The sequence below is a fragment of the Myotis daubentonii genome, chromosome 2 (assembly GCF_963259705.1).
Source record: "Myotis daubentonii chromosome 2, mMyoDau2.1, whole genome shotgun sequence".
Taxonomy (NCBI): domain Eukaryota; kingdom Metazoa; phylum Chordata; class Mammalia; order Chiroptera; family Vespertilionidae; genus Myotis; species Myotis daubentonii.
The window spans coordinates 181,696,802-181,724,048 of NC_081841.1; the positions used below are offsets into that span (position 1 = coordinate 181,696,802).

At 42.1% G+C, this 27,247-nt stretch overlaps 1 protein-coding gene across 1 annotated transcript in view; it reads left to right on the forward strand.

Moving 5' to 3' along the window:
* Positions 1–27,247, forward strand: part of UBAC2 (UBA domain containing 2) — a 146,912-nt gene that overhangs the window by 21,021 nt on the left and 98,644 nt on the right. Inside the window, 3 exon segments of the mRNA XM_059685029.1 lie at positions 15,673–15,800; positions 19,544–19,663; positions 20,858–20,967. Of these exon segments, the coding sequence (XP_059541012.1) occupies positions 15,673–15,800; positions 19,544–19,663; positions 20,858–20,967 (358 nt within the window).

The window sequence follows — 27,247 nt, forward strand, 5'->3', positions numbered from 1 at the left end:
AATTCACGTGACATAAAATTTACCATTTTATCCATTTTAAAGTATACAACTATTGACTTCCAGTACATTTACACTGTTGTGCAATCATCACCAACCACTGTAATTCCAGACCATTTTTATCCCCGAAAAGAAACCTAGTACTAACTAAGCTGTCATTGGCCATTTCCTCGTCCTCTCTGCCCCTGACAACTACTAATCTGGACATTTCATGTAAATAGAATTGTGCAATATGTGTCTTTTTATATCTGGTTTCTTTCACTTCGCATTATGTTTTCAAGTTTCATCCATATTGTAACATGTATCAGTACTTAATTTCTTTTATGGCTGAATAATGTTGTATTGTAAGGATATACTACATTTTGTTTATTCACTTACCTATTGATTTGGATTGTTTCCACTATTTGGCTATTATGATTCTGCTATGAATATTCAGGTTTTTGTTTGAACATCTATTTTTCAGTTCTCTGGTATATAACTAGGAATGGATTTGCTGGGTCATGTGATAATTCTATGTTTAACTTTTTTGAGGAACCAAAAAGATACATGTGAAATACTAAAAAATAATGGTGAAATCCCTTTAGAATGGACCATGATATAAAGACATCATGTTTCCCTGTTATGTATTAGAAAAACTTTTCATTAGGGTGAGGCAGAACGGAATTCAAATCTCAGTCCTCCTAATAACTAGCTGTGACCTTGGGCAAGTTAGTTAACCTTTCGTAGCCTATTTTTTACCTAGAGCATGCAGATAACTCATTGCTGCCACAGGGTTACTGTAAGTATTCACTGAGATGGTATTACACAGAAAGTGCTTTTTTTAGCACAGTGCCTGGCATAATCAACAAATACTGTAATAATTATTTTAGGATAATACGCAGTCACCAAAGCCTGATTGCTATTCATTGCTACAGAGATGGCTGTGTACTTTGGTCATATCAAAAGGGAGATGACCCAAAAGGAAATGTCTTAAATTTTGGTGTTTTATGTTATCTTTGCCATAGATGTTTTGTATTTTTACTTTTGGGTTAATGTATTGTCTGTTATCAAAATTTGTAACATCTCTTTTTCTAAGGTAAAAGGACCTGTTGCAGATGAAAATTGTTTTTAACTTTTCATTTGATCACTGATTGGGTTCTTCATGTATGAACGACTTTCTGGTTCCACTTACAGCGAGGTCATAAGATTGCTAGTGACTGGCCTTATTTCAGTGCATAAGGATTTAGTAACATTACTGAGTTAGTAACTAGTCCACTAAAAATTATTTTTCTAATCCTTAAAAAATATTTTTATAAAAAAATTAAAATCTTCCATGAACAGATTATTTAGATTATCAGTTAATCTACACTAATAAAAGACAAAGATGCTAATTGACCATACCTTCACTACACCCTAAGCCACGCCCAACAGCCAATCAGAGCTACTATGTGCACTGGGCCTCTAGTATTTTTATAAGTGCTTAAAAAAAAACACCCAGGAATTTATATACTACTTTTTAAAGAAGTAGTATATAACATTTTATTTATTTACTACAGCGATTTTTAACCAGTGTGCTGCAAGAATTTTTAAAACATGCAATACCTGACTCTTTAGTCAGGGGCACTGACCTCTTTTTGCTTAGGTGTCAAATAAAAAAAATGATAGAGCCAACACAACAATAGCCATCTGGTGTGAATGAATCAAAATTATATCTTTTTTTTCTGGTGTGTTTGAGAATTTTAGTAATTAGTTTATGTGTCATATGATGAAAAAGGTATTGCTAATTTACCAGAATACCTAATTACATATTAGAAATATTTTGCACTTATTATTTAGGAACATTTTCCCAAGGCATGAAATATTATTCCTACAACCTACTTCTTAAAATTGATGATTATTTTAATTGATCAAACATAATTTACCCATTTTCTTATTGGACATTCATGTTGTTTCTAGTCTTTTCCTGATCATAAACAAGGCTGTGATGACCATTTTTGTAGCAAAAAATTTATACACCTCCATGATAATTTGGGCTAAATTCCTAGATGCAGATGTTGTTTTGGGGGCAGAGCATTTATATATTTTTTAATTTTTTTTTATCAGTTTAGCACTTAATAAATACCCACTCTGTGTTGCACCCTCCCAAGACTTCAGCTCTTTTATATCCCCATTCACAGTTGCATTTATTTTTGTTATACAGGGTACCACTTTGATTTCTGTGGTTGCTATTTGTGACTAAAAATGTCTTTCACTTGAAACCCTACCACACAGGTGAAAATCACTTTGGACCATGGCGTTCTGTGGCAATGCAGCATGAGAAGCAGTTTTATTTGTGGTCCAATTTTCAGGGTTTGAACTTGGTTCTGCCATTTCCTCACCATTACTTCAGACAGCGTTTTGGTGTGCTCGGTCTCACCTTTCATTCATTCCATCTGTTTCTCCAGCCTTGTTTGGTGTAAACCAGTCTGGTTTGGTAACGCTTATATCTCTATTCCTTCTATTGGAGCTTCTTTTCTTTGGCCACGCTAGATTATTGAGGGATGATGGATAAAATTGCTTTCCTGTGTCCTCCCTGGGTGATAGTTCTGCGAATACATTCACAAGCCTTCTTAGAAAATCCCCTGGGATCAAGCACTTGTCAGAAACATCTATCACTCAGAGCAGTGTCCAACTGCTGATGAAACCGTGTGCTGACACTCCCTCCCTGTTTCACTCTCTGTGTCCTTCACTTCAGCTCCCTGGGATCACATTCCAAAGTAAACTACCTGTATCCAACCCTTTGTCTTACCTTTCCATTTCAGTGGAACCTAGGCTGAGTTGCAGTTTTTTCGTGTTTACATTTGGAGAAATTAGTGTCTACCTCATATAATTTATTTGTTCACCAAATACTCTGTGCCAGTACTATGTGCCAGGTGCTATTCTGAGGATGGGAATATAACAGTGAGCAAGACTGTTGTGTTCTGATGAGAGAGACAAAGAAGTAAACAGAGAATAATTTCAAATAGTGAAAAATGATCTGAAATAAGCACGGTGATGTGCCCCAGAGCAATAAAATCATGAGTAAAAGCCACTCTCAGATGCTATTAGAAAAGCCGACTGAATGATCATGATAAGCTGCATGTGGGAAGAACATTTGGGGTAGAGGGAGTAGCGGGTGTAAAGGCCTGAGGTGTGAGTGTCAGGAGTATGGTACTGTGTATGGTATTTTGCACTTGGTAAATGCTCAGTAAATGTTGATCATAATTAATAAGATTAGATCAAAGAGGTAGCCAAACATTGACTACACAGCCAGTAGCTTATCATTGACTACACAGTAAGTGGCAAGTTTTGCCTCATGAATTGACAAAAATTGGCTACATAGAATAAGCAGATAATTGTGCAGGGTGTGAATAGAGTTATACAGTACATTTTTCTTTACTCTATTGATGTAGGGAATTACATTGATATATTTGCTTTGTATTCCTGGTATAAACTTCCCTTGGTCGTGATGTATTATCCTATTTATGTATAGTGCGATTCAATTTGCTAATGTTTTGTTGAAGAAAAATTTCATCTGTGTTCCTAAGAGATGTTGGTGTATTGTTTCCTTTCAATGTCTTTGTATGGTTTTGGCTGTGCCGAGCCAGCTCAGCCAAGGGTTCGCAAGCCTAACTGAGGGTGGTGAAGGATGAAGAAATGACAGAGAATAAGCTGGGTCTAGGTGAAACTTCCTGTGCCTGGCTGAGGCCACAGAGAGAGATCCAGACAGCAAGCTGAGCCTTTATTTTATAGCCAGAGGTAAACAAGGTAGTGGTCACTATAGTTACAATGTTCTTGTGAATTTCACTTGTTTTGGCAGCACTTGCTGCACCTCTCACAGCCCATTAGCTACCTAGGAAGGATCTAGGGAGTGTCATAAGGTCAAGCCTAATTATGCTAAGAGGACTGTGCCCTCTAAGCTGGGACTTGTTTGTGGCTTTGCCAACAGGTCAGTCCCAGGCTTAACCCTATAGCCCGCCCTACATTTGGTATCAGTGTAATGTTGACCTCATAAAATGATTTGGAAGGTGTTCTTTCTTTTTCTCTATGATGGAAGAATTTGTGTAGAATTAGTATTCTTTTTCTCTTAAATGCTTGATAGAATTCTCCAGTGAAGTCATGAGGCCTGGTGTTTTCTTTGTTGGAAGAATTTTAGCTATGAGTTCATTTCTATAGGACTATTCAAGTTACCTGTTTCTTTTTGAGTGAGCTTTGGTAGATTATATCTTTCAAGGAATTTGTCTACTTCATCTAAGTTGTCAAATTTTATGGGCAACTGTTGTTTCCAATATCTTATCCCTTTAAAATATTTGTTAGTAATAAAAAGTACGTACATAAAATTTACCATTTCAGCCATTTAAAAAAAATATTTTATTGATTTTTTACAGAGAGGAAGGGAGAGGGATAGAGAGTTAGAAACATCGATGAGAGAGAAACATCGATCAGCTGCCTCTTGCACACCCCCTCCTGGGGATGTGCCTGCAACCAAGGTACATGCCCTTGACTGGAATCGAACCCGGGACCCTTCAGTCCGCAGGCCGACGCTCTATCCACTGAGCCAAACCGGTTAGGGCACATTTCAGCCATTTTTAAGTGTACAGTCCAGTGACATTAAGTACATTTCACAATGTTGTGCAAACTCTTATTATCCTAATGATATCTGTGGGATCCATAGTCCTGTCCCCTCTTTTATCCCTGACACTAGTAATTATCTTCTTTTTTCCTCCTGATCATCTGCTACAGGTGTATTAATATTATTGATCCTTTCAGAGAATAAGCTTTTAGTCTCATTGATTTTTCATATATATATATATATATATATATATATATAATTTATTAGAAATTCATTAATTTCTGCTTTGATTTTAATTATTTTTTTTCATCTGCTTCCTTTCTTCCTAGTTTTTAAAAGCTTGTATCCTACATCATCATTTGAGACCATTTCTCTTCCTATATAAGCACTTACTAGTAATGCTATAAATTTCCCTCTGAGCACTGCTTTATTTGCAGCCCATAAATTTTGGTTGTACTTTCACTTTTCATTCTATTTAACATATTTTCTAATTTCCTTTGTGACTTCCCCCCTTGACCCAGATATGTTAAGAAATATGTTGTTTAATTTTTAGGTATTTGGGGTATTTTCCATCCATCTTTTTTGTTGTTTTTATTTCTAGTTTAATTTTGTTGTCAGGGACACATTTTGCATGACCTTAATTTTTAAAAAAATAATTGAGGAGTGTTTTATGGCTCAGAATATGGTCTTCCATGGAGAATAAGCACTTAAAAAATGTGTCATTTGCTGTTGTTGGGTGGAGTGTTCTATAAATATCAACCAGGTCAGATTGATTGATATTGTTTTTTTAAGTGTTCTGTATTCTTACTGATGGCCATTAACAACATATCAGAGATGGGGTGGTTTAATCAACAGAAATTTGTTTTCTTACAGGTCTGGAGACTAGAAGTTCAAGATCAAGGTGTTAGCAAATTTGTTTTTTGCTTCTCTCCCTGGGTTGTAGATAGTCATTTTCTCCCTGTGTATTCACATGCTCTTTCCTCTGTATGTGTAGATTAGGGCCCCCACCTTTATGGATCTTAATTGAACCTAAATAATTTTTTAAATACTTATCTCCAAATATATTCATTGGAGATTAATTCTTCAGTGTATGAATTTGCGGGTGAGAGTGGGGAGGGGGAAGGGACAATTCAGTCCACAACCCCGATTTTCTGTCTACTTGTATTATCAATTAGTGAAAGAGGAGCACTGAAGTCTCTAACTATATTGTAGATTTATCTGTTTCTCTTTTTGGTTCTATCAATTGAAAATTTTTGGGATCTGATTTTTACTCATCTTAAGAGGAAGACTTAATAGTAGAATTATCTGATTTAAGTTATCAGCACTATATTGTTAGGCGTGTGTTTAATCCTGTACAGAATTAAAATGGTTGTGTAAATGGGGCCAGTTATTAATTCAGTAAGGATTTTATTTATTTTAATCGTAATTTTTAATCATTATAAAATACTAGGGGTCCAGTGCATTAATTCATGCACCTTGAAAGGAACTGGGGGCCATGAGGCTGTGATGGGCACAGGGGCGGGTCTCAGCCCATCCTCCTCGCCCCTGCCCAGCCCCTCCCATCGCAGCCCTGGTCCCCTGTCTGCCTGCAGCCCTGCTGCCGCCACTGCCCACCGCCACCGCCGCCACTTCCACGCACTGACGGCACCGGCCTGGCTTGTACTCACTGATGGAGCAGAGCCGACACCGGCAGCAGGTGTGAGCACCGGGCGAGACTGTGGTACATGGGAGCAAAAAAATTTTAGTAACCACCAGAGTCTCACCCTGATGACAGCGACCAGCACCCCGCCTTGTTCTGGCGCCCCCACTCACCTGCTCCACTATCCTGCCGTGGTAGACGCCTGCCATGTTCTGCGCATGCCCCCTAGTGGTCAGCACACGTCATAGTGACTGGTTGTTTGGTTGTTCTGCCCTTCGGTCTATTTGCATATTAGGGTTTTATATATATAGACTAGTGCACCGGTGCACAGATTTGTGCACATTGAAAGGAAATTAATTAGAAGGTGGCTGGTGGTGCGGGACTGGGTGAGATAGGCCGGACACAACCTGAAGCCAACTTCCTGTGGTTCCTCCCTGGCCAGCCACACTTGGGGTGGTGCCGTGGCTCGAAGGGCATCTGCGGAGTGAGCGGGGTTCCTCTGGCAGGTGGGGATCCTTCACCCTGGCCTGTTGGGATCGGGCTGAAACCAGCTCTTTGACATCCCCCAAGGGGTCCCAGATTGCGAGAGGGCTGTTCTTGGGTGACACACCCCAGAATTGGGGTCCCTTCTCTCTGGTTCCAGGGTGTGTCACCTGAGAACTGCTGCTGCCAAGACACCGTAGCTTGGCAGCTCCTGCATTGAGCGTCTGCCCCCTGGTGGTCAGAGTGCATCATACCTACCGGATGGTCGGACTGTCACTTAGCCTTTTATATATATAGATACTTAACAATATATATATAGATACTTAACAAATTTTACCATCTTAACCATTTTTTCTCCCCCCCTCCATTTTTTTTTTTTTTTGGTTAATCCTTAATTGAGGATATTTTTTCCATTTTTTTTTTTTTAAGTGAGAGTGGAAGGGAAGGGGAGAGACACACACACAGAGAAATATGAACATGAGACAAACATCAATTGGTTGCCTCCCACATGTGCCCCAACTGGGGCTAGGGATCAAGCCTGCAACCGAGGCACATGCTCTTGACTGAAATCTAACCTTTGACCCTTCAGTCTGCAGGTCTATACTCTATCCACTGAGCCAAACTGGCTAGTGTCTGTCTTAACCATTTTAAGTATACAGTTTAATGACATTAAATTGTGCATCTACTTCTAGAACTCTTTTCATTTTGCAAAACTGAAATTTTTACCCATTAAACAACACCTCATTCTTCCCTTCCCCAGCCCCTAGCAACCACTATTCTACTTCCTATCTCTATGAATTTGACAACTTAGGTACCTCATATAAGTGCAGTCATACAGTATTTATCTGTTTGTGTCTGGTTTATTTCTCTCAGGGTAATGTCCAAAATGTTTATCCATAGTGTAGCTTGTATCACAATTTCCTTCTTTTTTAAGAGGGAATAGATGTTCCAATGTATATATATACCACATTTTGTTTGTTCAGTTATCCATTGCTGGACACTTGGGCTTTTCTTCCATCAGTATTTATTAAGTCCCTTTTATACATCAGTCACTTTTTAATACACAAACACTTATTGACTGCCCCTATGGGCCAGATTCTGTTATAGGCATGGGGAATGCTGCAACAGTAAACATACTAGACTAAGTTGCTGCCTCCAGGGAGCTTATATTTAACTAGAGGCCCGGTGCACAAAAATTTGTGCACTCGGGGGGGGTGGGTGCCCCTCAGCCCAGTCTGTGCCCTCTCACAGTCTGGGACCCCTCCGGGGATGACCACCTGCTGGCTTAGGCCCGCTCCCCGGGGGATCAGGCCTAAGCTGGCAATCAGACATCCCTCTGGCAGCCTGGAGCCCTCGGGGGATGTCCACTTGCCAGCAGGGAGCAGGCCTAAGCTGCAGTCTGACATCCTTAGTGCTGCTGAGGAGGTGGGAGAGGCTCTCACCACCACCACTGTACTGGCAGCCATCAGCCTGGCTTGTGGCTGAGCAGAGCTCCCCCTGTGGGAGCGCACTGACCACCAGGGGGCAGCTCCTGCATTGAGAGTCTGGACCCTGGTGGTCAGTGTGTCATAGTGACCAGTCATTCCCAGTCATTCTGCTGTTAGGGTCAGTTAGCATATTACCTTTTTATTATATAGGATAGAGGCCTGGTGTATGGATGGGTGCCAGCTGATTTGCCCTGAAGGGTGTCCCGGATCAGGGTGGGGGTCCTGCTGGTGTGCCTGCCAGCCTGGGTGAGGGGCTGCTGGCTGTTTGCAGCTGGTCACACCCCCTTCAGGGTGGGGGTCCCCACTGGGGTGCCTGGCCAGCCTGGGTGAGGGGCTGATGGCTGTTTTCAGGCTGGCCACACCCCCTTTAGGGTGGGGGGTCCCCACTGGGTTGCCTAGCCAGTCTGAGTAAGGGGCTGAGGGCCGCTTTCAGGTTGGCCAAGCCCCCCAGCGACAGAAGCTCCCAGCCTCTTCTTTTTTTTTTTTTATTCTGGGATTTATTTACCTTCTATAATTGAACCTTTGTTGCCTTCAGTGGAGCTCAGAGCCGGCCGTGGCAGGCGGGAAGCTTGGCTTCCTCCATCACTGGAGCAACCAAGCCTCCTGCTCGCTCCAGCTCCGTGGCTGCCGGCCGCCATCTTGGTTGCATTAATTTGCATATAGTCACTCTGATTGGCTTGTGGGCGTGGCTTAAGGCATAGCAAAGGTGCAGTCGATTTGCGTGTTTGTCTTTTATTAGATTAGACTAGAGGCCCGGTGCACAAAAATTTGTGCACTGGCGGGGGGGGGGGGGGTCCCTCAGCCCAGCTTGCCCCCTATCACATACTGGGAGCCCTAGGGGATGTCCTACTACCTGCTCCCTGCTCCCCTTGGGGAGTGGGCCTAAGCCATAGTCTGGCCTCCCTTTGTGGGAGTCAACCAGGCTGATCAGGGGAAGACCGCAGCCCCATCACCGCACTGTTGCAGCCACTGCCAGTCAGGGCAGCCACCAAGATGTTTTCATCAACACGGACTCCAGTCCCTTTACCATGAAAAAATCCATCCATCCATCCTTCCATCCTTCCATCTTCCTTCCTTCCTTCCTCCCTTCCTTCCTTCCTTCCTTCCTTCCTTCCTTCCTTCCTTCCTTCCTTCCTTCCTTCCTTCCTTCTTCCTTCCTTCTCCTCACCTGAGGATATGTTTCCATTGATTTTTAGAGAATGTGGAGGGGAAAGGGAAAGACAGAGAGAAACATCAAAGTGAGAGGAACACTTTGATTGGTTGCCTCCTGCATGAGCCCTGACCTGGGCCCGGGCCAGGGAGGAACCTGCAACCTAGGTACATGCCCTTGGTCAGAATTGAACCCAGAATCTGTGTTGGGCAGGCTGAGGTATTACCCACTGAGCCAAACCAGCTAGGGCAGGATATGACATTTCTTAACCCTCCAGCAGCAGACCTTCCTTTTTTTCTCCAGGAGTGTAGTAAAAAAACCCTAGATCACCTATTTGGACTCTCATTACCCAAGTTACTAAGAATATTACCAGTGACCACAGGGAGCTTAGCCAATCAGCAGTCAGAAAAGGTGTTTCCTCTGTAGTTCACACCAATTGCCAGTATGGCCCCTGCCGGGCCTAAAGCCTCTGGAGAGTTATTAGCCCTGGGCCGGGTCACCCCCAGCTCCCCGCCGCTGCCGCCATCAACGATTGCTGGCTGGCTCCTCCTTGGCCCAAGCTTAAAGCCTCAGGCTGAGGTGTTAGGCCTGGGCTGCCATCAATGATCGCTGGCTCAATGATCGCTGGCTGGCTCCTCCCCGGCCCAAACCTAAAGCCTCAGGCCGAGGTTTTAGGCCTGGGCCGGGGCACCCCCAGCTCCCCACAGCAGCTGCCACCGCCATCAAGGATCGCTGGCTGGCTCCGCCCTGATTTCCCGCTGCTGCAGCCATCAATGATCCCTGGCTGGCTCCTCCCCGGCCCAAGCCTAAAGCCTCTGGTTGAGGTGTTAGGCCTGGGCCTGGGCCGGCGCCCCCCGCCCCCCCAGCTCCCTGCCGCTGATCGCTGGCTGGCTCCCCCCCGGCCCCGGCCTAAAGCCTCAGGCCGAGGCTTTAGACCTGGACCGGGGCACCCCCAGCTCCCCGCCACCAATCACTGACTGGCTCTGACCCGGTTCCCTGCCAAAGTCGCCATGAGGATCCCTTGCTGGCTCCGTCACGGTCCAAGCCTAAAGCCTCTGGCTGAGGTGTTAGGCCTGGGCCGGGGACCCTCCCCCCATGCTCCCATCAACAATCGCTGGCTGGCTCCTCCCCGGCCCAAGCCTAAAGCCTCTGGCTGAGGTGTTAGTCCTGGGCCGGCCACCCCCCCGCCCCCCCATGCTCCTCGCCATCAAGATCGCTGGCTGGCTCCTCCCTGGCCCAGGCCTAACGCCTCAGGCTGAGGCTTTAGGCCTGGACCTGGGCACCCCCAGCTCCCCACCGCCACCTCTGCCATCAGTGATCGCTGGCTGGCTCCGCCCCGGCCCTGGCCTAAAGCCTCAGGCTGAGGCTTTAGGCCTGGACCTGGGCACCACCAGCTCCCCGCCGCCAATCGCTGACTGGCTCCTCCCCGTTCCCCGCCAAAGCCGCCATAAACTATTGCTGGCTGGCTCTGCCCCAGTCCAAGCCTAAAGCCTCTGGCTGAGGTGTTAGGCCTGGGCCGGACCCTCCCTATGCTCCCCGCCATCAACAATCGCTGGCTGGCTCCTCCCCGGCCCAAGCCTAAAGCCTCTGGCCAAGGCTTTAGGCCTGGACTGGAGCACCCCCAGCTCCCCGCCCCCACCGATCGCTGGCTGGCTCCGCCCCGGTTCCCCGCCAAAGCCACCATCAATGATCGCTGGCTGGCTCCGCCCCAGTCCAAGCCTAAAGCCTCTGGCTGAGGCGTTAGGCCTGGGCCGGACCCCCCCATGCTCCCCACCATCAACGATCTCTGGCTGGCTCCTCCCTGACCCAGGCCTAACGCCTCAGGCTGAGGGTTTAGGCCTGGGCCGGGGCACCCCCAGCTCCCTGCAGCCGCCGCCATCAACAATCGCTGGCTGGCTCCTCCCTGGCCCAAGCCTAAAGCCTCTGGCCAAGGCTTTAGGCCTGGACTGGGGCACCCCCAGCAACCCCCCGCCACCGATTGCTGGCTGGCTCCGTCCCGGTTCCCCGCTGCAACTGCCCTCAAGGATCCCTGGCTGGCTGGACCAGCGCAAGCCTAAAGCCTCTGGTGGAGGCTTTAGGCTTGGGCCCGAGCACCCCCAGCTTCCTGCCGCTGCTGCCATCAAGCATAGCTGGCTGGCTCCGCCTGGTTCCCCTCTGCTGCCGCCATCAATGATTGCTGGATGGCTCAGCCCAGGCCCCAGCCTAAAGCCTCAGTCTGAGGCTTGGGGCTGACATATGCAAATTAGCTGCCATCTTGGCTGTCGACTAATTTGCATATCTCGCTGATTAGCCAATGAAAAGGGTAGCGGTCATACGCCAATTACCATGTTTCTGTTTTATTAGATAGGATGGGGACTGAAGATGGAAAGATGGACAATACACAAACATATTTCTTGATTCTAAATGGAATTTTTTCACATTTTAGTGTTTCTGAAAGTGGGGTGTACCTTATAATTTATGACAATTTAGAATTATATTTGTCAGTGTTTCTTTTTTAGTGACACCTAAAAGAATGGTGTATCTTACAATCACTTTGAATGATAAATTTGATGAATCACTATTTAATAAGGCATTTGTTGATAAGTGCTATGAAAAAATAAATCAGAACAAAGGGGATAGAGAGTTACATGACTATTCACAAATAATGTGATATTTGAGCAGAGCATATGCTCAGTTCAGATGATATTTTTTTCATAGTTGGACTTCCTCCCTGAAGGATGCAGTATATTGGTTCACATTCTGACACAAACTTCACTGTGGACTGGTAGCAGCTTGTGAACTGGCTACTTTGAATAGCACTGGTGTAGAGGGGTGGAGTCTTGGCAGATGGAGGTACATGGGCGTTAGGAAGCATTTTGCAAGACGGGTTCAGACCTTATAGGCATGGTAAGGGCAAAGGTAACAGAATTTTCCATCTTAGTAGCTGGCAACAGTTCTTCTAGTTGCTCAACAAAAACTTTGGAGTCATCTTTGACTTCTCCATTTGCCCATTTTCTACACCCAGTCAGCCAGCAAATCATGCCTGCTGTACCTTCCAACCATGTCCCAGTTTTGACCATCTCCACCTAAACCACTCTGGTCCTGGCCATCATCATGCCAGGATCATCATGATAGCCTCCTTACCTGTCTCCAGTCTTCTACACTCCCCTTCCTGTGATGTCAATTTAACAACCAAAGTGGTCCTCTGCAAATATGTTTGATCATTTGATACTCCTGCTTTAAACCCCTCAAACTGATCCTGACACTCTCAGAGGAAAGATTAAAGTTCTTTTGATGGCCTACAGAGCTCTACACTATTTGGTCTCCCACATATTTGACCTTATATCCTACTTGTGTGCCTTGTGCTTATTCTGCTTTTAGCTGCCTTGGTGGTCTTACTATTTTGTTTTTTTAATCATGTTGAGCATGTTCCTGCCTCAAAGCATTTGATTTGTTGTTTCCTCTGCCAGGAATACTGTTCCCCCAGATATCTGCTTGGCCTACTTCCACAGGTCTCTGCTCAAATCTCCCCTTATTAGAAGGGCCTTTTACCAACCTATGTAAAATAGCACCCCTCTTTCCCTACTAGCACTGTGTTTTCCACTAAACCAGGATAAACTAAGTTGTGTTGCAGCAGCAAGCAACTCCACAATAGCAGGGGCCTAGACGACAAGGTTTGTTTCTCACTGATGGTATCCCTCTGTGGCAAGTCACCTGGGAGGTCCACTTCACACCGTCTTTAACTCTAGGATCTGGCTGATAGCATGGCCACCATCTTGAGTACTGGCAGAGGGAAAGTCCATTCACTGGCTCTTCAAGTATCTGCCTGGAAGTAATGTCTATTACTGATTTGGCCAAAGTGAGTCATGTTGCCATACCTAACTTCAGTTAGGGAGGGGGAATGGGTGTGTGGCAGTCCTATCATGTATTTTAAAAGAGACCAGGTAATCTATGATGGATGATATAGCCATACTCTTTACCCTGCTTAATTTTCATTTCTTTTTTGTTTTTAATATGTTTTTATTGATTTTCAGAGAGAGGAAGGGAGTGGGAGATAGAAACATCAATGATGAGAGAGAATCATCTATCGACTGCCTTCTGCACACTCCCTACTGGGGATCAAGCCCACAACTTGGGCACATGCCCTGACCAGGAATTGAACCACAGTTGGTTCATGGTTCTTGAGTCAATGCTCAACCACTAAGCCATACCAGCCTGGCCTGCTTAATTTTTCTATAGTATTTATTTCCATTTGACATAATGCATAGTTGCCTTGGTTTGTGTATTTTCTTTTCTCTCTTGTCTAGACTGAAAGCACCACAAAAGGGGAGGGATTTTGTCCATCACTTACTGCTATACCCCAGGGCCTAGGATAATACATGGTCAAGAGTAGGTGCTCGTTAATTTTAGAGAATGACTGAAAATACTAAAGCATGTCATTCATTTATTCACTTGGTGACATGTAAGCCAAGTTGGGAGTGTGGAGCAGGGAGGTTTGAGGAGAGAGGACGAGATGGTGTGAAATAAGTTGATGAGTAGGTTTACTAGAGAAAAGGAATAGAATTGCTGATCAGTAGAGAGTGTTAGCAGTTTGAGATTTGAGACTATGAACTTACCGTGAAATCTTGCAGCTTAGCGATTTGATTTTCTTCAGTAATGCCGAGTTACTCAGGAGCTGGCCTGGAAGAGGCAGCCATGAATGATCCTTGCACGAGCCTGTTTCACAAGGAATGGTGGAGTCCAACCTAAGGAAGAAAACATGGTCCCAGCTGCCTTACATCACCCCTGCCCCATCTTCAGTCCGTCAGAAAAATAAAGGAGCTTGCCTTTCCAGGAAGCCCATTCTCCTGGGGTGATGTGATTGCAGTTGTAGAAGCAGTTTTCTCTATTTCATTTACTTCTCACAACACTTTTGAGGTAGCTTTTCTTATCTTCATTTTACAAGTGAGGAAAACTGAGGCTTAAACTGCTGGAGATAGAATTTAGGTTGATTAAGCTCACAGCCATGGTGCTCTGCTATACTTTTGATGTATACTTATTGTTTCTTCTATACTTATTGAGGCCATGGGGAACCTCTTATCTCGGGGATGGGAGCTCTGTTAGCTTTTCGATTCCGTGGAGCCTTGATTGTGTCTCAGTCATGAAGATTGTATGCAACCACTGTACTAATGGTTCCAATTTAGATGTTGCAAGACCTTATCAGAGAGGAAACAGTTGGGCTATTTTTATATACTTAAACAAACTCATTACCAACTGTAGTTAGTAAATTCACTCCCAGGGAATTTCTTGTGAATACTCTTAAAGTGATCCCTGTGCGATCTGAGATTGTCTCCATCAGTGATATCTTTCTGTGGTCTGTCCTGTTGAGCTGAACCTTTCTTAGGTGCAAGGGGTTGTGCTGGGCTTTATTGCCAATAGAGAGAAGAGAAAGCAGGTGGCCTTTGTTTAGAAATCTTTAATGTAGTTCGGAAGGCAAAACAGGTACAAAATCCTGAATATTCAAATAGTCCCTGGAAATGGGTGCAGAGTGAGTGGGGGGGGCTCCTGGGGCTAAAATGCTTCACTGAAATGGACGAAGGGAAGTGGAAATGGTGGTGTAATTTGAAAGCTGCATAATGTTTAGAAAAGGCTCTAAATGGAAAACCGACTTGGGCTCCAGTCATACTCATGGTGGATAATCTCAGTAGGTCACTGCAGTCAGTAATGTTAGCACTTTTAACCACATTTTAATTATTCTTGTTTTTTAATATATTTTATTGATTTTTTACAGAGAGGAAGGGAGAGGGAGAGTTAGAAACATCGATGAGAGAGAAACATCGATCAGCTGCCTCCTGCACACTCCCTACTGAGGATGTGCCTGTAACCAAGGTACATGATGCCCTTGAACCGGAATCGAACCTGGGACCCTTTAGTCCATAGGCCGACGCTCTATCCACTGAGACAAACCGGTTAGGGCACATTTTAATTATTTTTAATGTGCTTATGTATGTGAATCCTGCGCATGCTCAAAAGCTAGCCGGTCAATTTGATAGAAAGCATACTCTTCTATTTCTTTGCACTTCGGTGACCATGTTCTGAAAGGTATTTTATGGGAGTTCCTAGCTGTTAACTTGTTTTGGTCTCACATAAGAGCCAACTAACAATGAAAACCTTGCCAGTAAATTCCACTTGTTTTCCAGTGCCCTTTGATCACTTACCTCTGTAGGTAAATGTTTTGAAATATATGTTAATGAGAACTAAGTTCCAGAGTTTGTGCAGTTTACTTTCATTTTGTTTTAAAAAGTAAATTCTCTTGCTTTGTTCACTCGTGTGTTTTTTTAAATCTTAGGAACAATAATTCTCAAAGCGGTTTTCTTTTTCCCTCCAGACAAGGCACCTCTATCTAAGAGTCTTTTACTGGTCCCCAGTGCCCTGTCTCTTTTGCTGACTCTACTCCTGCCACATTGTCAGAGGTTCTTCCTGTATGACCTCCAAGCAGTCAAGGATGACTTTCAGGTGAGCTCTGCTTCATTGGCCTTTGGGAAGGGAGAAGGCAAATTTTCCCTAGATTTGCCTTTTCTTTCTGCTACTCTTAGTCCCTCAAAGCCTCTAAATTTGTAAGAAATACTATTTATCATTAATATTATATTAACAAATTCTCTAGTTTTATTTATTGATGTTTTCAGCAAAGCAGATTCTAATGAAGCAATTGCAGCACTAGACACTATCTCTTTTCAGTTACACCGTTTACACATGAAAATGCAGTTTACAATTTCAAGAGAATTAAAAACAATGTTAAATTTGGTTTTTAGTGATTAGTATGTATGCTTAACATTTTAGAAACTTGCATCAGTTTGAATATTGATTGGATAATCTAAGCTTTCAGCTCTAACAGATTGTTGAATCTACGAATTACTTTTATAGTGGTGGTTAAACCAAGTAGGAGATTTCTCTTGGGTTTTTGCTGCTGAGAAGAGCAGAATTCTATGTTTTTCAAGACTTATAGGCTGATTTCATAGAACATGCTGGTGCTGGGTCTTATTTGTGAGTTTGAGTATTAGTGAAGATTGTGGTGTATAAACCTGCCACCTTTTCTTTGCTAAATACTTAATTATCCACAATAATCCACCTGTATGTCATAATAATGTAATTAATACCACTCAGGTTAATTTCACCAAGTTCCTGTGAAGGTCTTTCAGTTATTTTCTGTTAGAATATAGTATAGATTCTGTATTAGTTCAGTTGCAAGAATACAGTGGTTCTCAATTTGGCTGAGAACCACTGCTGTAAGGGACTGAAGTTGGTGTCTTCCTGATTTGGGGGGTTAATTTCGTTAATCTGGCTAAGTAGGCAAGCATCCCCTTCCACTTCATCACTTTATGGGCATCTATACTCTGAAGATAAAGAGGACAACCACTCTTCTGTCCAGGAATGTGAATAGGCACACTCTCCTGCTAGAATCTCCTAAAAAGCTCTCACTTTGCTTTTATAAGAGCAGCTACAGAGATAAGTTTCAGTTCTGCCTTGGGAAATCTAAACATACACATACATAAGACGGGCCCTGACATGAAATCCTCAGGGATAATAAATGAAGTAGGGACCAGTATAGAATGCAGTAACTTTGGAGAGCCATAAAGATAGGAATTTTCTATTTGGTCTGAAGGAAGGGATGCCAGTTTATTAGCAGTAGAGAGAGAAGAGCATTTTACTTTCCAAAGCAATATGTACTTCAAACCGTTAGGAATACTGTATAGGAGGCATGGTTGGAGACTAGTGCAGGGTTACGTTAGATGAGGACAGGAGGGACCGTTGGTGAAGGACTTTCTTTTGCAAGTGTGGAATCTCCCACATTTTGACACTTAAGGCAGAGATCTCCTGCCTCCGCAGCCGTGGGCAAACTACAGCCGGCGGGCTGGATCTGGCCCGTTAGAAATGAATAAAACAACAACAACAAAAGACGTACCCTTTTATGTAATGATGTTTACTTTGAATTTATATTAGTTCACACAAACACTCCATCCATGCTTTTGTTCGGCCCTCCGATCCAGTTTAAGAACCCATTGTGGCCCTCAAGTCAAAAAGTTTGCCCACCCCTCCTCTAGTGTGTTGCAGGTTGAATGCAGAAGTAGTGCTTTGCTGAGTGTAAGTCAGTGATCAATTTTATAAGGAGCAGGCACCTTATAGTAATCTCCAATTATTTATTTTTATACCAGGTCACAGGTTTTTGTGTCCGTAAGCATAGGACAAATTACAAAATTATTTAAAAGTGTGTTTTCTATTTTTATTTGTCATTAAAACAATTCTATAAATCCAATTTGTTAGATTTAAATAATTGTAAAGTCTTAATGTCCTTAATCCCCCAGATTTTCCTGATGGCTCACAGGGCTTTGCCCTGAATAGAATATATTTTTAGAGTTTAAAATGTGGGAAATAGAAGACTTAGAGCTATTTTTTCATGGTTTCTGCATCTTGTTTTGCAAAGGTGACAGTCAAATTATCTTATATTTTAAAGCACTACATAGTTTACAAAGCATTCTCATTTGATCATGTTGATGGTTGGATATGCTGGCCTACAGATTTAATGTGATTCTGGTGCAGCCATGGAATTTCTAAGGGATAAAAGAAATTTAGTTTAGAGGTGTCACCTGTGTTCCATATGTGTGCCCATTATGGTCATTGCTAACTGATGATGTTGCTGTTTCTCCTTAAACCCAGCTGTGACCTTAACACAGCATTGCTGGCAGCCATCCCCATTTCAGTTAGATGGGCATGTGAAATGAATTCTAATGGCCAGCCCTAAACCAGTCCAGTGCTGTCATATTTTGGAGTACACTGATGACAAAGACTGTCTTGGTTGGAACTGAAACGGAAGTGAAATGTTTTGACAGTTGGAATAGTCTATATTCTCATTTATATTATGATTATTTATATTTGCAAGAATTTCTTTTGGCAAGGTCATATGCCTTAGACAAGTAAAACACTTTCTCTGTGCATATTCTTCTTATTTTAAAATAGTTAATCTTACCAGTGTTCATAATAGCATTCCTCACAATAGCCTAAAGGTAGAAGCAATTCAAATGTCCATTAATAGATGAATGGATTTTAAAAATGTAGTGCAGACATACAATGTAATATTATTTAGCTATTCAAAGTAATGAAGCTCTAATACATGCTTTAACATGAACCTTGAAGACATAATGCTAAGTAAAGTAACTAAGCCAGACAACAAAGGACAAATATTGTATGATTCCACTTATATGAGGTACCTAGAATAGTCAAATTCTTAGAGACATAAAGTAGAATAATGGTTATCAGGGGCTGAGGGGAGGGGAGAATGGGGAGTTATTGTTTAATGGATACAGTTTCTGTTTGGGATTGTGAAAAATTCAGGAAATAGTGGTGATTGGGGATACAACATTATGAATGTTCTTAATGCCACTGAATTATACATCTAAAAATAGTTAAAATGATAAATTTCATTTTATGTAATTTTACCAAAATAAAAACAATACAAAAGAAAAGGTTAATATTTTTTGTACCTATCTTATAAGGTAATTGTGAAAGGTGAATAATATCAGAATGTTTTACAAATGTCATTGGGATTATCTTTAAATATCTGGAAAATATTTAAGTCTCAAATAAGCCTTTGAGTTGTTCTTTCTTCTTTGTATAGTTCCTTATATATTTTTCACACAAGGAGAAATTGATTTACGTAAATTAAAAGTTAACTTTAAAAAAAAATTTAAACCTAGTAATATTTAGCAACAGTTGCCATAATTTGCCTTGTATGTGGGTTGGTATGAAGTAGGTTGAGCATTAAAATTAAGCTTAGAAATGGATATTATTGAGTTTATCCCTAAATAGCTTTTTAGTTACACCTGTTTTATTAAATAGCATAAAAACGAACATTAGCCTTTCATTCTAGCTCACATATATAAATTTTTTTTTTATTGTACGAAACATAGTCTTAAGATGTTTAACAGGAAATTTTCTGTTTTCTTAATGAGAATAAATTTTACTTATTATAATAATCAAAAAATTTTAAGTACCCTTTGTGCCATTATATGAAAAGAATTTTAGCAGGAGACAGTAGAACTCATTTCTTAGGAAAAGTATATATGTGTTTTCCTTTTCTGTATGCATCATTATTTTGCTTAGAGTTTTAAAAATAAGCAGTATAAAGTAAATGTAACAAATTTGCTAAGGAGCAACCTGAACAGATCTCACTCTTTATTGTTCTTTTTTAAATCCCCATCTAGATTTGGAGGCTAATATGTGGAAGAATAATTTGCCTTGATTTGAAAGATAGTTTCTGCAGTAGTCTGCTTATTTATAATTTTAGGATATTTGAAAGAAGATATGGAAGCAGAAAATTTGCAGTAAGTTCTTATGTATTTTCTCTTTGCTGTTAGGTTATAGAAGAACATTTTTTGTTTTCTATTATATTTAAATACTTTTATTTTGTTATTATTAACAATGATCTTTTAATTGCATGATCCTTTATCTGAATTGGAACAGGGACATTAACCAAAGAAAAATTTAAATTTAAGTCACTAGCATAATAAAATAATGATGATGGTAATAGGTCATAATGTCAGGTATGAGTGGGTACTAACAATTTTTATTAGGATTTTGACTTTAATAAAATTCTCATTACTTATTTTGCTTAATGGTTTGTGTGTTACTTGTTAAATCATCCTATTAATGTGTTTGGCCAATATAGTTTTATTCTCTCATTTTGATTATATATATATATACACTAGAGGCCCAGTGCATGAAATCTGTGTATTGGTGGGAGGGTCCCCTTAGCCCAGCCTGCACCCTCTCCAATCCGGGATCCCTTTTACAATCCAGGACCGCTGGCTTCTAACTGCTCACCTGCCTGCCTTCCTGATTGCTCCTAATTGCCCCCCCTGCCAGCCTGATCACCCTTAACTGCCTCCGCCTGCCAGCCTGATTGCCCCTAACTGCCCCCACCCCCACTGGCCTGGTTGCCCCTAACTGCCCCCTTGCACCAGCCTGGTCTCCCCTTACCGTCCCCCTCTGCTGGCTTGGTTGCCCCCAACTGCTCCACTCCCCCCCCCCCTGCTGGCATGGTCGCCTCCCCCTCACTGCCCCTTCTGCTGGCGTGGTTGCACCCAACTGCCCCCTCCCGCTGGCCTGGTCACCCCCAATTACCCCCTGCTGGCCTGGTCGCCCCGCGCAGCCTGCTGTTCAGTCATTTGGTTGTCCCTTACTAATCCCCCTGCCGGCCTGGTCACCCCACGCAGCCTGCTGTTCAGTCATTTGGTTGCCCCTCACTAACCCTCCTGCCGGCCTTGTTGCCCCACGCAGCCTGCCAGCCTGCTGTTCAGTCGTTACTATTACTGTGATGGTGTCCTGGACAATTTGCAGTAGTATAGATAGTCATATATATATATGTATATATATGAATATTTAAGTTTGTTTTTATTAGAAAAGACTATATATATATATGTATATATATATGTTATATATTTGAACTGGTTCTAATTAAGTAAATGTTAATTTATTTTTAGAAGACTCCTCTATATAATGCTTTGTTTTATTTTTAGTCCTTTTTGCTGGGTTCCTGGGTTTTGTCAGCCTTGGTTGACTTCGTCCTCGTTGAAGCTATGTGGTATTCCTTTGGTATCACTGCATCCAGGAATTTGCCTTCTGGATTGTAAGTAACTCTCAAAGACTAGCTTATTTTGTAACTAATTAAATCTGATTTAAAGTAGTATTGTACATGAAAGTACATTAAAAGCATATTTTAAACTTTTAGAGACAGTAGAATTGATTTTAGGTATTAAAAAATCCAGTGTATACTTATATTCTCATTATGTTCTTGAAACAAAATTTATTTTACATTCGCTCTTTTTCAGCTTTGAAGTCCCATGTTTTAGGGAATTTTTAATGAATTTCCTGTTCTAATTCTGAAGATAGAATTAGTTTTATGTGTTTATTTTATAGTGAAATTTTGTCTGTGTAGTTTTGTGAACTAATTAAACAAAAAATACAAAGTTTAATTAATTAGATTAGATTAGGCAAAAATTAATTTATCTTAAGTTAAGCTTCTGAAGAATGATGTTTTTAAAAATTGATATTGTTTAATACTTCCACCAAAGATAAAACAAAGTCAGTATATAAGTTATTTTTAGCCAATTTGCAATAATCAATCTAACTCAGAGTGTATATGCTTTCATATGGTATTGATCTTCTTTTAACAACAAAACAAAAAATCATGTATTAGTTTATGAAATACTAAAGGCCTGGTGCACAGGATTCATGCACTGGTTGGGGGCGTGGCCAGCGGGGATTGGCCCATTGTGGGAGCACCACTCATCCCAGTCAGCTGAGCAGCTGTGGACCTGCGCTCTGAGTGGCTGATCCCACTGTGAGAGCAGCTGCTCATCCATCAGCTGAGCAGCTGCTTTTGCTGTGGGAGCGCCACTCATCCTGGTCAGCCAAGCGGCAGCAGCAGGAGGAGCTGCTCATCCTGATCAGCTGAGTGGCACTCCCATTGTGGTCACTGTGCGTCATAGCAACTGGTCAAGCGATCGTTCTGGTCGTTCCGCCATTTAGTCACTGAGCTTTTATTAATAGGATTTAGGGTCTAGGAGCAGAGTTGTTAGCACTTATAAGTGACCTTAAAGCATCTCTGAATTATATATTGGAGACTGCATTTGAGAGATACTTTGAAATTAAGATACCAGATATTTAAAGTTCTGTGTGTACTAACTTCAGCCTTATTTTAATTTTGAATTTGTGTTTTTGAGAACTATTAGATGATTGTTTGTATTTTGACTCAAGTTCACTTTGGATCTCTATTTTAAAAATGCAGTTAATAATCTAATAGCTTTCACACTTACATTGTTAATTTACATTGTGGCTGTCCTTTATGAGATTTACTTATAGTGTGCATGAATATTGTTAATAATGTATGATTCTGAATAATAATTGGAGACAAAATCTTGTGTCATAATTATCATGCAGTTTTTGTTGAGGTCCACAGATTATAATTGTAATGAGACTGAGAAGTTTAAGTTGACTATTCTGCTATTGTGGAAAAAAGTGTAGTTATCAGGAATGATTTCATATTGATTCAGGAAAGCAGCAACATTACTGAATCATAGGTTTTTCTCAAACATTTCTCATCCAGGCCAGTTATTTTTAGTTATAAGGCCTACTGAGTTATATAGAATAGTATATACGTATCATGTGAGTTTGTCTCAGAATAAACTTTGGGCATGGATAGTAATATAGCTTTTAACTCGTGTTTAAAATGGGATAAGATTGTCCCCTTGTTTGATGACCTTTTTTCCTATTGCACAGAGTTGAATGACAGTTATTTTTTTGTATGAATGACATTTATTTCTTTATGAAATTCTGTTAACTGGTTCTTATAAGGAGGATTTATTCAGTTTTGAAGTTGGGAATATTTTTATTTATTCTTAAAGCAGGAATATTTAAATCTTGGTTCATAGCAAAAGTTGCAAATTTGAGTAAATTCAAAAGTTATAGGATCCCCTTTGAAAGAAATTACTATAAATGTTAATTCATCCATTCCCCTGAATGATGAGTGTATTTCTTTTTCCTTTTCAAATCATGAAACATGAGAGTATGGCATTTTAGAATCTTGAAGCTTTCTCAGACTTCTTGGAACATAAATCTTTAATTCAATAAAGTGACTCTGGCCGGTGTGGCTCAGCAATTGAGCGTTTACCCAGAAACCAAGAGGTCGCTTGTTTGAGTCGCAGTAAGTCCACATGCCTGGGTTGCGGGCTTGATCCCCAGTAGGGGGTGTGCAGGAGGCATCTGATGGATGATGTTTCTGTCTCCCTATTCCTCTGCCTCCTCTTTCTCTAACAATCAATAAGAACATATTTTTAAAAAATAAATAAACTTTGCATTTTGTAAATATATCTTTTATTTGATGAGAGCAAGGCTTCACAAACTCAGGAAAGGAAACTTCTCTCTTTTTTTGGTCAACATGCTTTATAATTTGCAGGGTTTTTCACATAATATCTTGTTACCTTTTTTTTTTTTTTTTTGGCCATCAATGTCAAATTTATCTGCCCTTTCTATAATTCTTGACTTCGGATTTAATTCTCTCTCTCCCCCCTTTTTTTTAACCTTACCACTTTTAAAATTTCTCTAATAAATTTCACCAGTATCCAACTAATTTCTAAAGCCAGTGACTTATTTTCAGTTGTCTTTGACCTTTCAATAGCATATTAAATACTTTTGACCTCTCCTTATTTAATAAAATAACTGCCCCCTTGAGTCCTAGCATACTACGCTCTCCTGGTCCTTTTTGACCTTATTTACTGTCTACGCTCCTTTCTCAAGTTTATTTCAAGTGCTTCCTCTGGGCTGTCTTGTCCACTGCCATGACTTCAACTACAGTTAATGTCTGTGGTTTTGTTTCCCAACACTCTATTTCCAGTCCATATTACTTTCCTGATCTTTTTAGAGTCATATTCAGAAAAAGTAGCCATTAAGGTTTTGACATTAAAGATAGGTACATTCCAAAAGCTATAAATATTGGGAACTTCCAGTAACCCATGCCTATCGAACATTTGTCCTTATATACCTACTAGAGGCCCGGTGCACAAAAATTTGTGCACTCAGCCTGGCCTGTGCCCTCTCACAGTCTGGGACCCCTTGGGAGATAACGACCTGCTGGCTTAGTCCTGCTCCCGGGTGGCAGAGGGCCCAATCCCTAGGTGCAGCCCCTGGTCGGGCTCAGAGCAGGGTCAATTGGGGAGTTGGGGCACCGCCCCGTCATGCACAGAGCAGGGCAGATTGGGAGGTTGTGATGCCACCCTCAGTCACGCTCAGGGTAGGGCCAATTGGTGGGTTGGGGCACCGCCCCCGGTCACACTCAAGGCAGGGTCGATGGGGAGGTTGCAGCGCCACCCCCTGTCACGCACAGAGCAGGGCCAATCCAGGGGTTGGGGTGCTGCCCCCATCACACACAGAGCAGAGCCCATCAGGGGGTTGGGGCACCGCCCTCTATCACCCACAGAGTAGGGCCAATCAGGGGGTTGGGGCGCTGCCCCTGTCACACACAGAGCAGGGCCCATTAGGGGGTTGGGGCACCGCCCTCTATCACCCACAGAGCAGGGCCGATCAGGGGGTTGGGGCGCTGCCACTCTCACACTCAGGGCAGGGCCGATGGGGAGGTTATGGCTCTACCCCGTCACACACAGAGCAGGGCCCGTGGGGGGCGGTTGGGGAGCTCCCCCCTATCAGGCACAGAGCAGGGCTGCTCAGGGGGTTGGGGCCCCGCCCCCTGTCACACACACAGCCGCAGGGCGATCAGGGGGTTTGGGTGCTTCCCCCGTCACGCCGATCCCGGTGCCGGGATTCATATTACCCTTCTACTGTATAGGGTAGAGGCCTGGTGCATGGATGGGGCCAGCTGGTTTGCCCTGAAGGGTGTCCTGGATTAGGGTGGGGGTCCCCACTGGGGTGCCTGGCCAGTCTGGGTGAGGGGCTGAGGGCTGTTTTCAGGCTGGGAGTGACTGAAGTTCCCAACCGCTCCTTTTTTCCTTTTTTCTTTTTTTATTCTGGGCCAGCTTTACCTTGAGGCTTGGCTCCAGCTCTTAGGCCTCCGCGCTGAAAGTAGGTTTCTGGCCTTTGCTTACAATGTTGCGAATCTGCTGGCTGAAGTCCGGCAGTATTTTTTACAATGTTTCTTAAACTGCCCGCTCAGAGGCCTGCAGCCGCAGGCGGGGAACGTTGGTTTCCTCCAACGATCCTCTGTCACTGAGGCAAGCAAGCCTCATGTTAGTTTCAAGCTGCCTGGCTGCCGGCCGCCATCTTGGCTGACAGTTAATTTGCATATCTCGCTGATTAGCCAATGAAAAGGGTAGCGGTCGTACGCCAATTACCATGTTTCCCTTTTATTAGTGTAGATTATTTTTTAATTGTTAGTATTTACATGTGAATGTTACATTGTTTCCCAGAATCAAATCCCTCCAGAGAAGTGGAATTTTGGCTTTTTATATATCCTGTTTAAATGTATCTAATTACAATGCTGAGTAAAATTATTTTTAATTAATTGGTTTAGATTATTTATAATTGTATTGTGAGAACCATGACATACATTTTCACTTCGTTGTCTTTGTGGTAACAAAGCCTTTTGTTGTGTTTTGTGCTCTCAAATTAAGAAAAGCTATTATAGAGAACTTGCCATTTAATAAATTACATAAGAGCAGATTAATCCATGTAGTTTAAGAGTATTTATGACTGTATTTGCGTACCATAACTCTACATAAACAGGAGTTATTTCCATTGTTTTAGAAGTATTTATTTGTTTAAAGATATTTATTAAAGTATCTTGCTTACATGACTATTCAAACTAAAAACTTCAAGCAGTTTTCTCTTTGTTGAGAAACTACATCTCAGTATGATCTTGACTCCTTTAGCTTATGTAGCTATGGGAATTTTTACATCCCATAAGCTTGTTTCCTTCTTATTATTTAAAAAAAAACAACTGGTGATTAACATGAAAAGAGAACTGAATTTGCTTTATAATCCTCTTAGGACCTTAGTTTCTTTACATTTAAAACAACAGATCATCTAAGGCAGTGGTTCTCAACCTTCTGGCCCTTTAAATACAGTTCCTCATGTTGTGACCTAACCATAAAATTATTTTCGTTGCTACTTCATAACTGTAATGTTGCTACTGTTATGAATTGTAAAGTAAATATCTGATATGCAGGATGGTCTTAGGTGACCCCTGTGAAAGGGTCGTTTAACCGCCAAAGGCAGGGGTCCTCAAACTTTTTAAATAGGGGGCCAGTTCACTGTCCCTCAGACCGTTGGAGGGCCGGACTATAGTTTAAAAAAAAACTATGAACAAATTCCTATGCACACTGCACATATCTTATTTTGAAGTAAAAAAACAAAACAGGAACAAATACAATATTTGTATTTGCATGTGGCCTGCTGGCCATAGTTTGAGGACCCCTGGCCAAAGGGGTCACGACCCACAGGTTGAGAACCGATGATTTAAGGGATCTTCTTGTACTAAAATGCTGTTTTAGGCTCCTTTGTGTTTATTTTTTAAGAATATTAATTTATCCATGTTAATTATAGAAATCAAGTGATAACCAAAGCATTGATTTGATTTTAAGTCCTATTGGGAGATGATTATGTTAAGAATAATAAAAGTGATTTAACAGAGAGGAAGTTATAATTAACTCATTTGGGTACATATTTAGAATATAGGCTTTACAGATTATATAGTTCAATAGAGGCTCTGGTGCACAAGATTTGGGCCTGTGCCCTCTCGAAGTACGGGAGCTCTCTGGGGATGTCCAACTGACTGATGGCTTAGGGGAGTGGGCCTAAGCTGGCAGTCGGACATCCTTAGTGCTGCCGCGGAGGCAGGAGAGGCTCCCGCCACTGCCGCTGCACTCTCCAGCTGGGAGCCCAGCTTCTGGGCTTCTGGACTTCTGGCTGAGTGGCGCTCTCCCTGTGGGGGCACACTGACCACCAAGGGGCAGCTCCTGCGTTGAGCATCTGCCCCCTGGTGGTCAGTGCACATCATAGTGACTGGTCATTCCATTGTTTTGTTGATTTGCATATTACCCTTTTATTATATAGGATTTCCATTTCTTTTTAAATGGAGAAGTTACTTTGTTTATTACTTTATTAGGGAAAATTAAATGGCAAGGTCCTTGACTAGTGCATTTTATACTGTGACATATGACCTGGAAAAAAAAATTCAATCTCTTTTGTAATGTGATGTTTAATCACATAGGAAGAGCAACTCTTTATATTGGAGAAAGATATTTTACCATATAGCAGAAACATGTCACAGGAAAAAACTTGGATTATTGGTCAGAAATAGGGTCTTGGGTTAGGTTTCCCCCATTGGTCTTAAGTACAGTCTGGTGCTTGGTAGGCTCTCAATAAGTGTTTATTGGATGACGTTAGCCTGTTTCCAA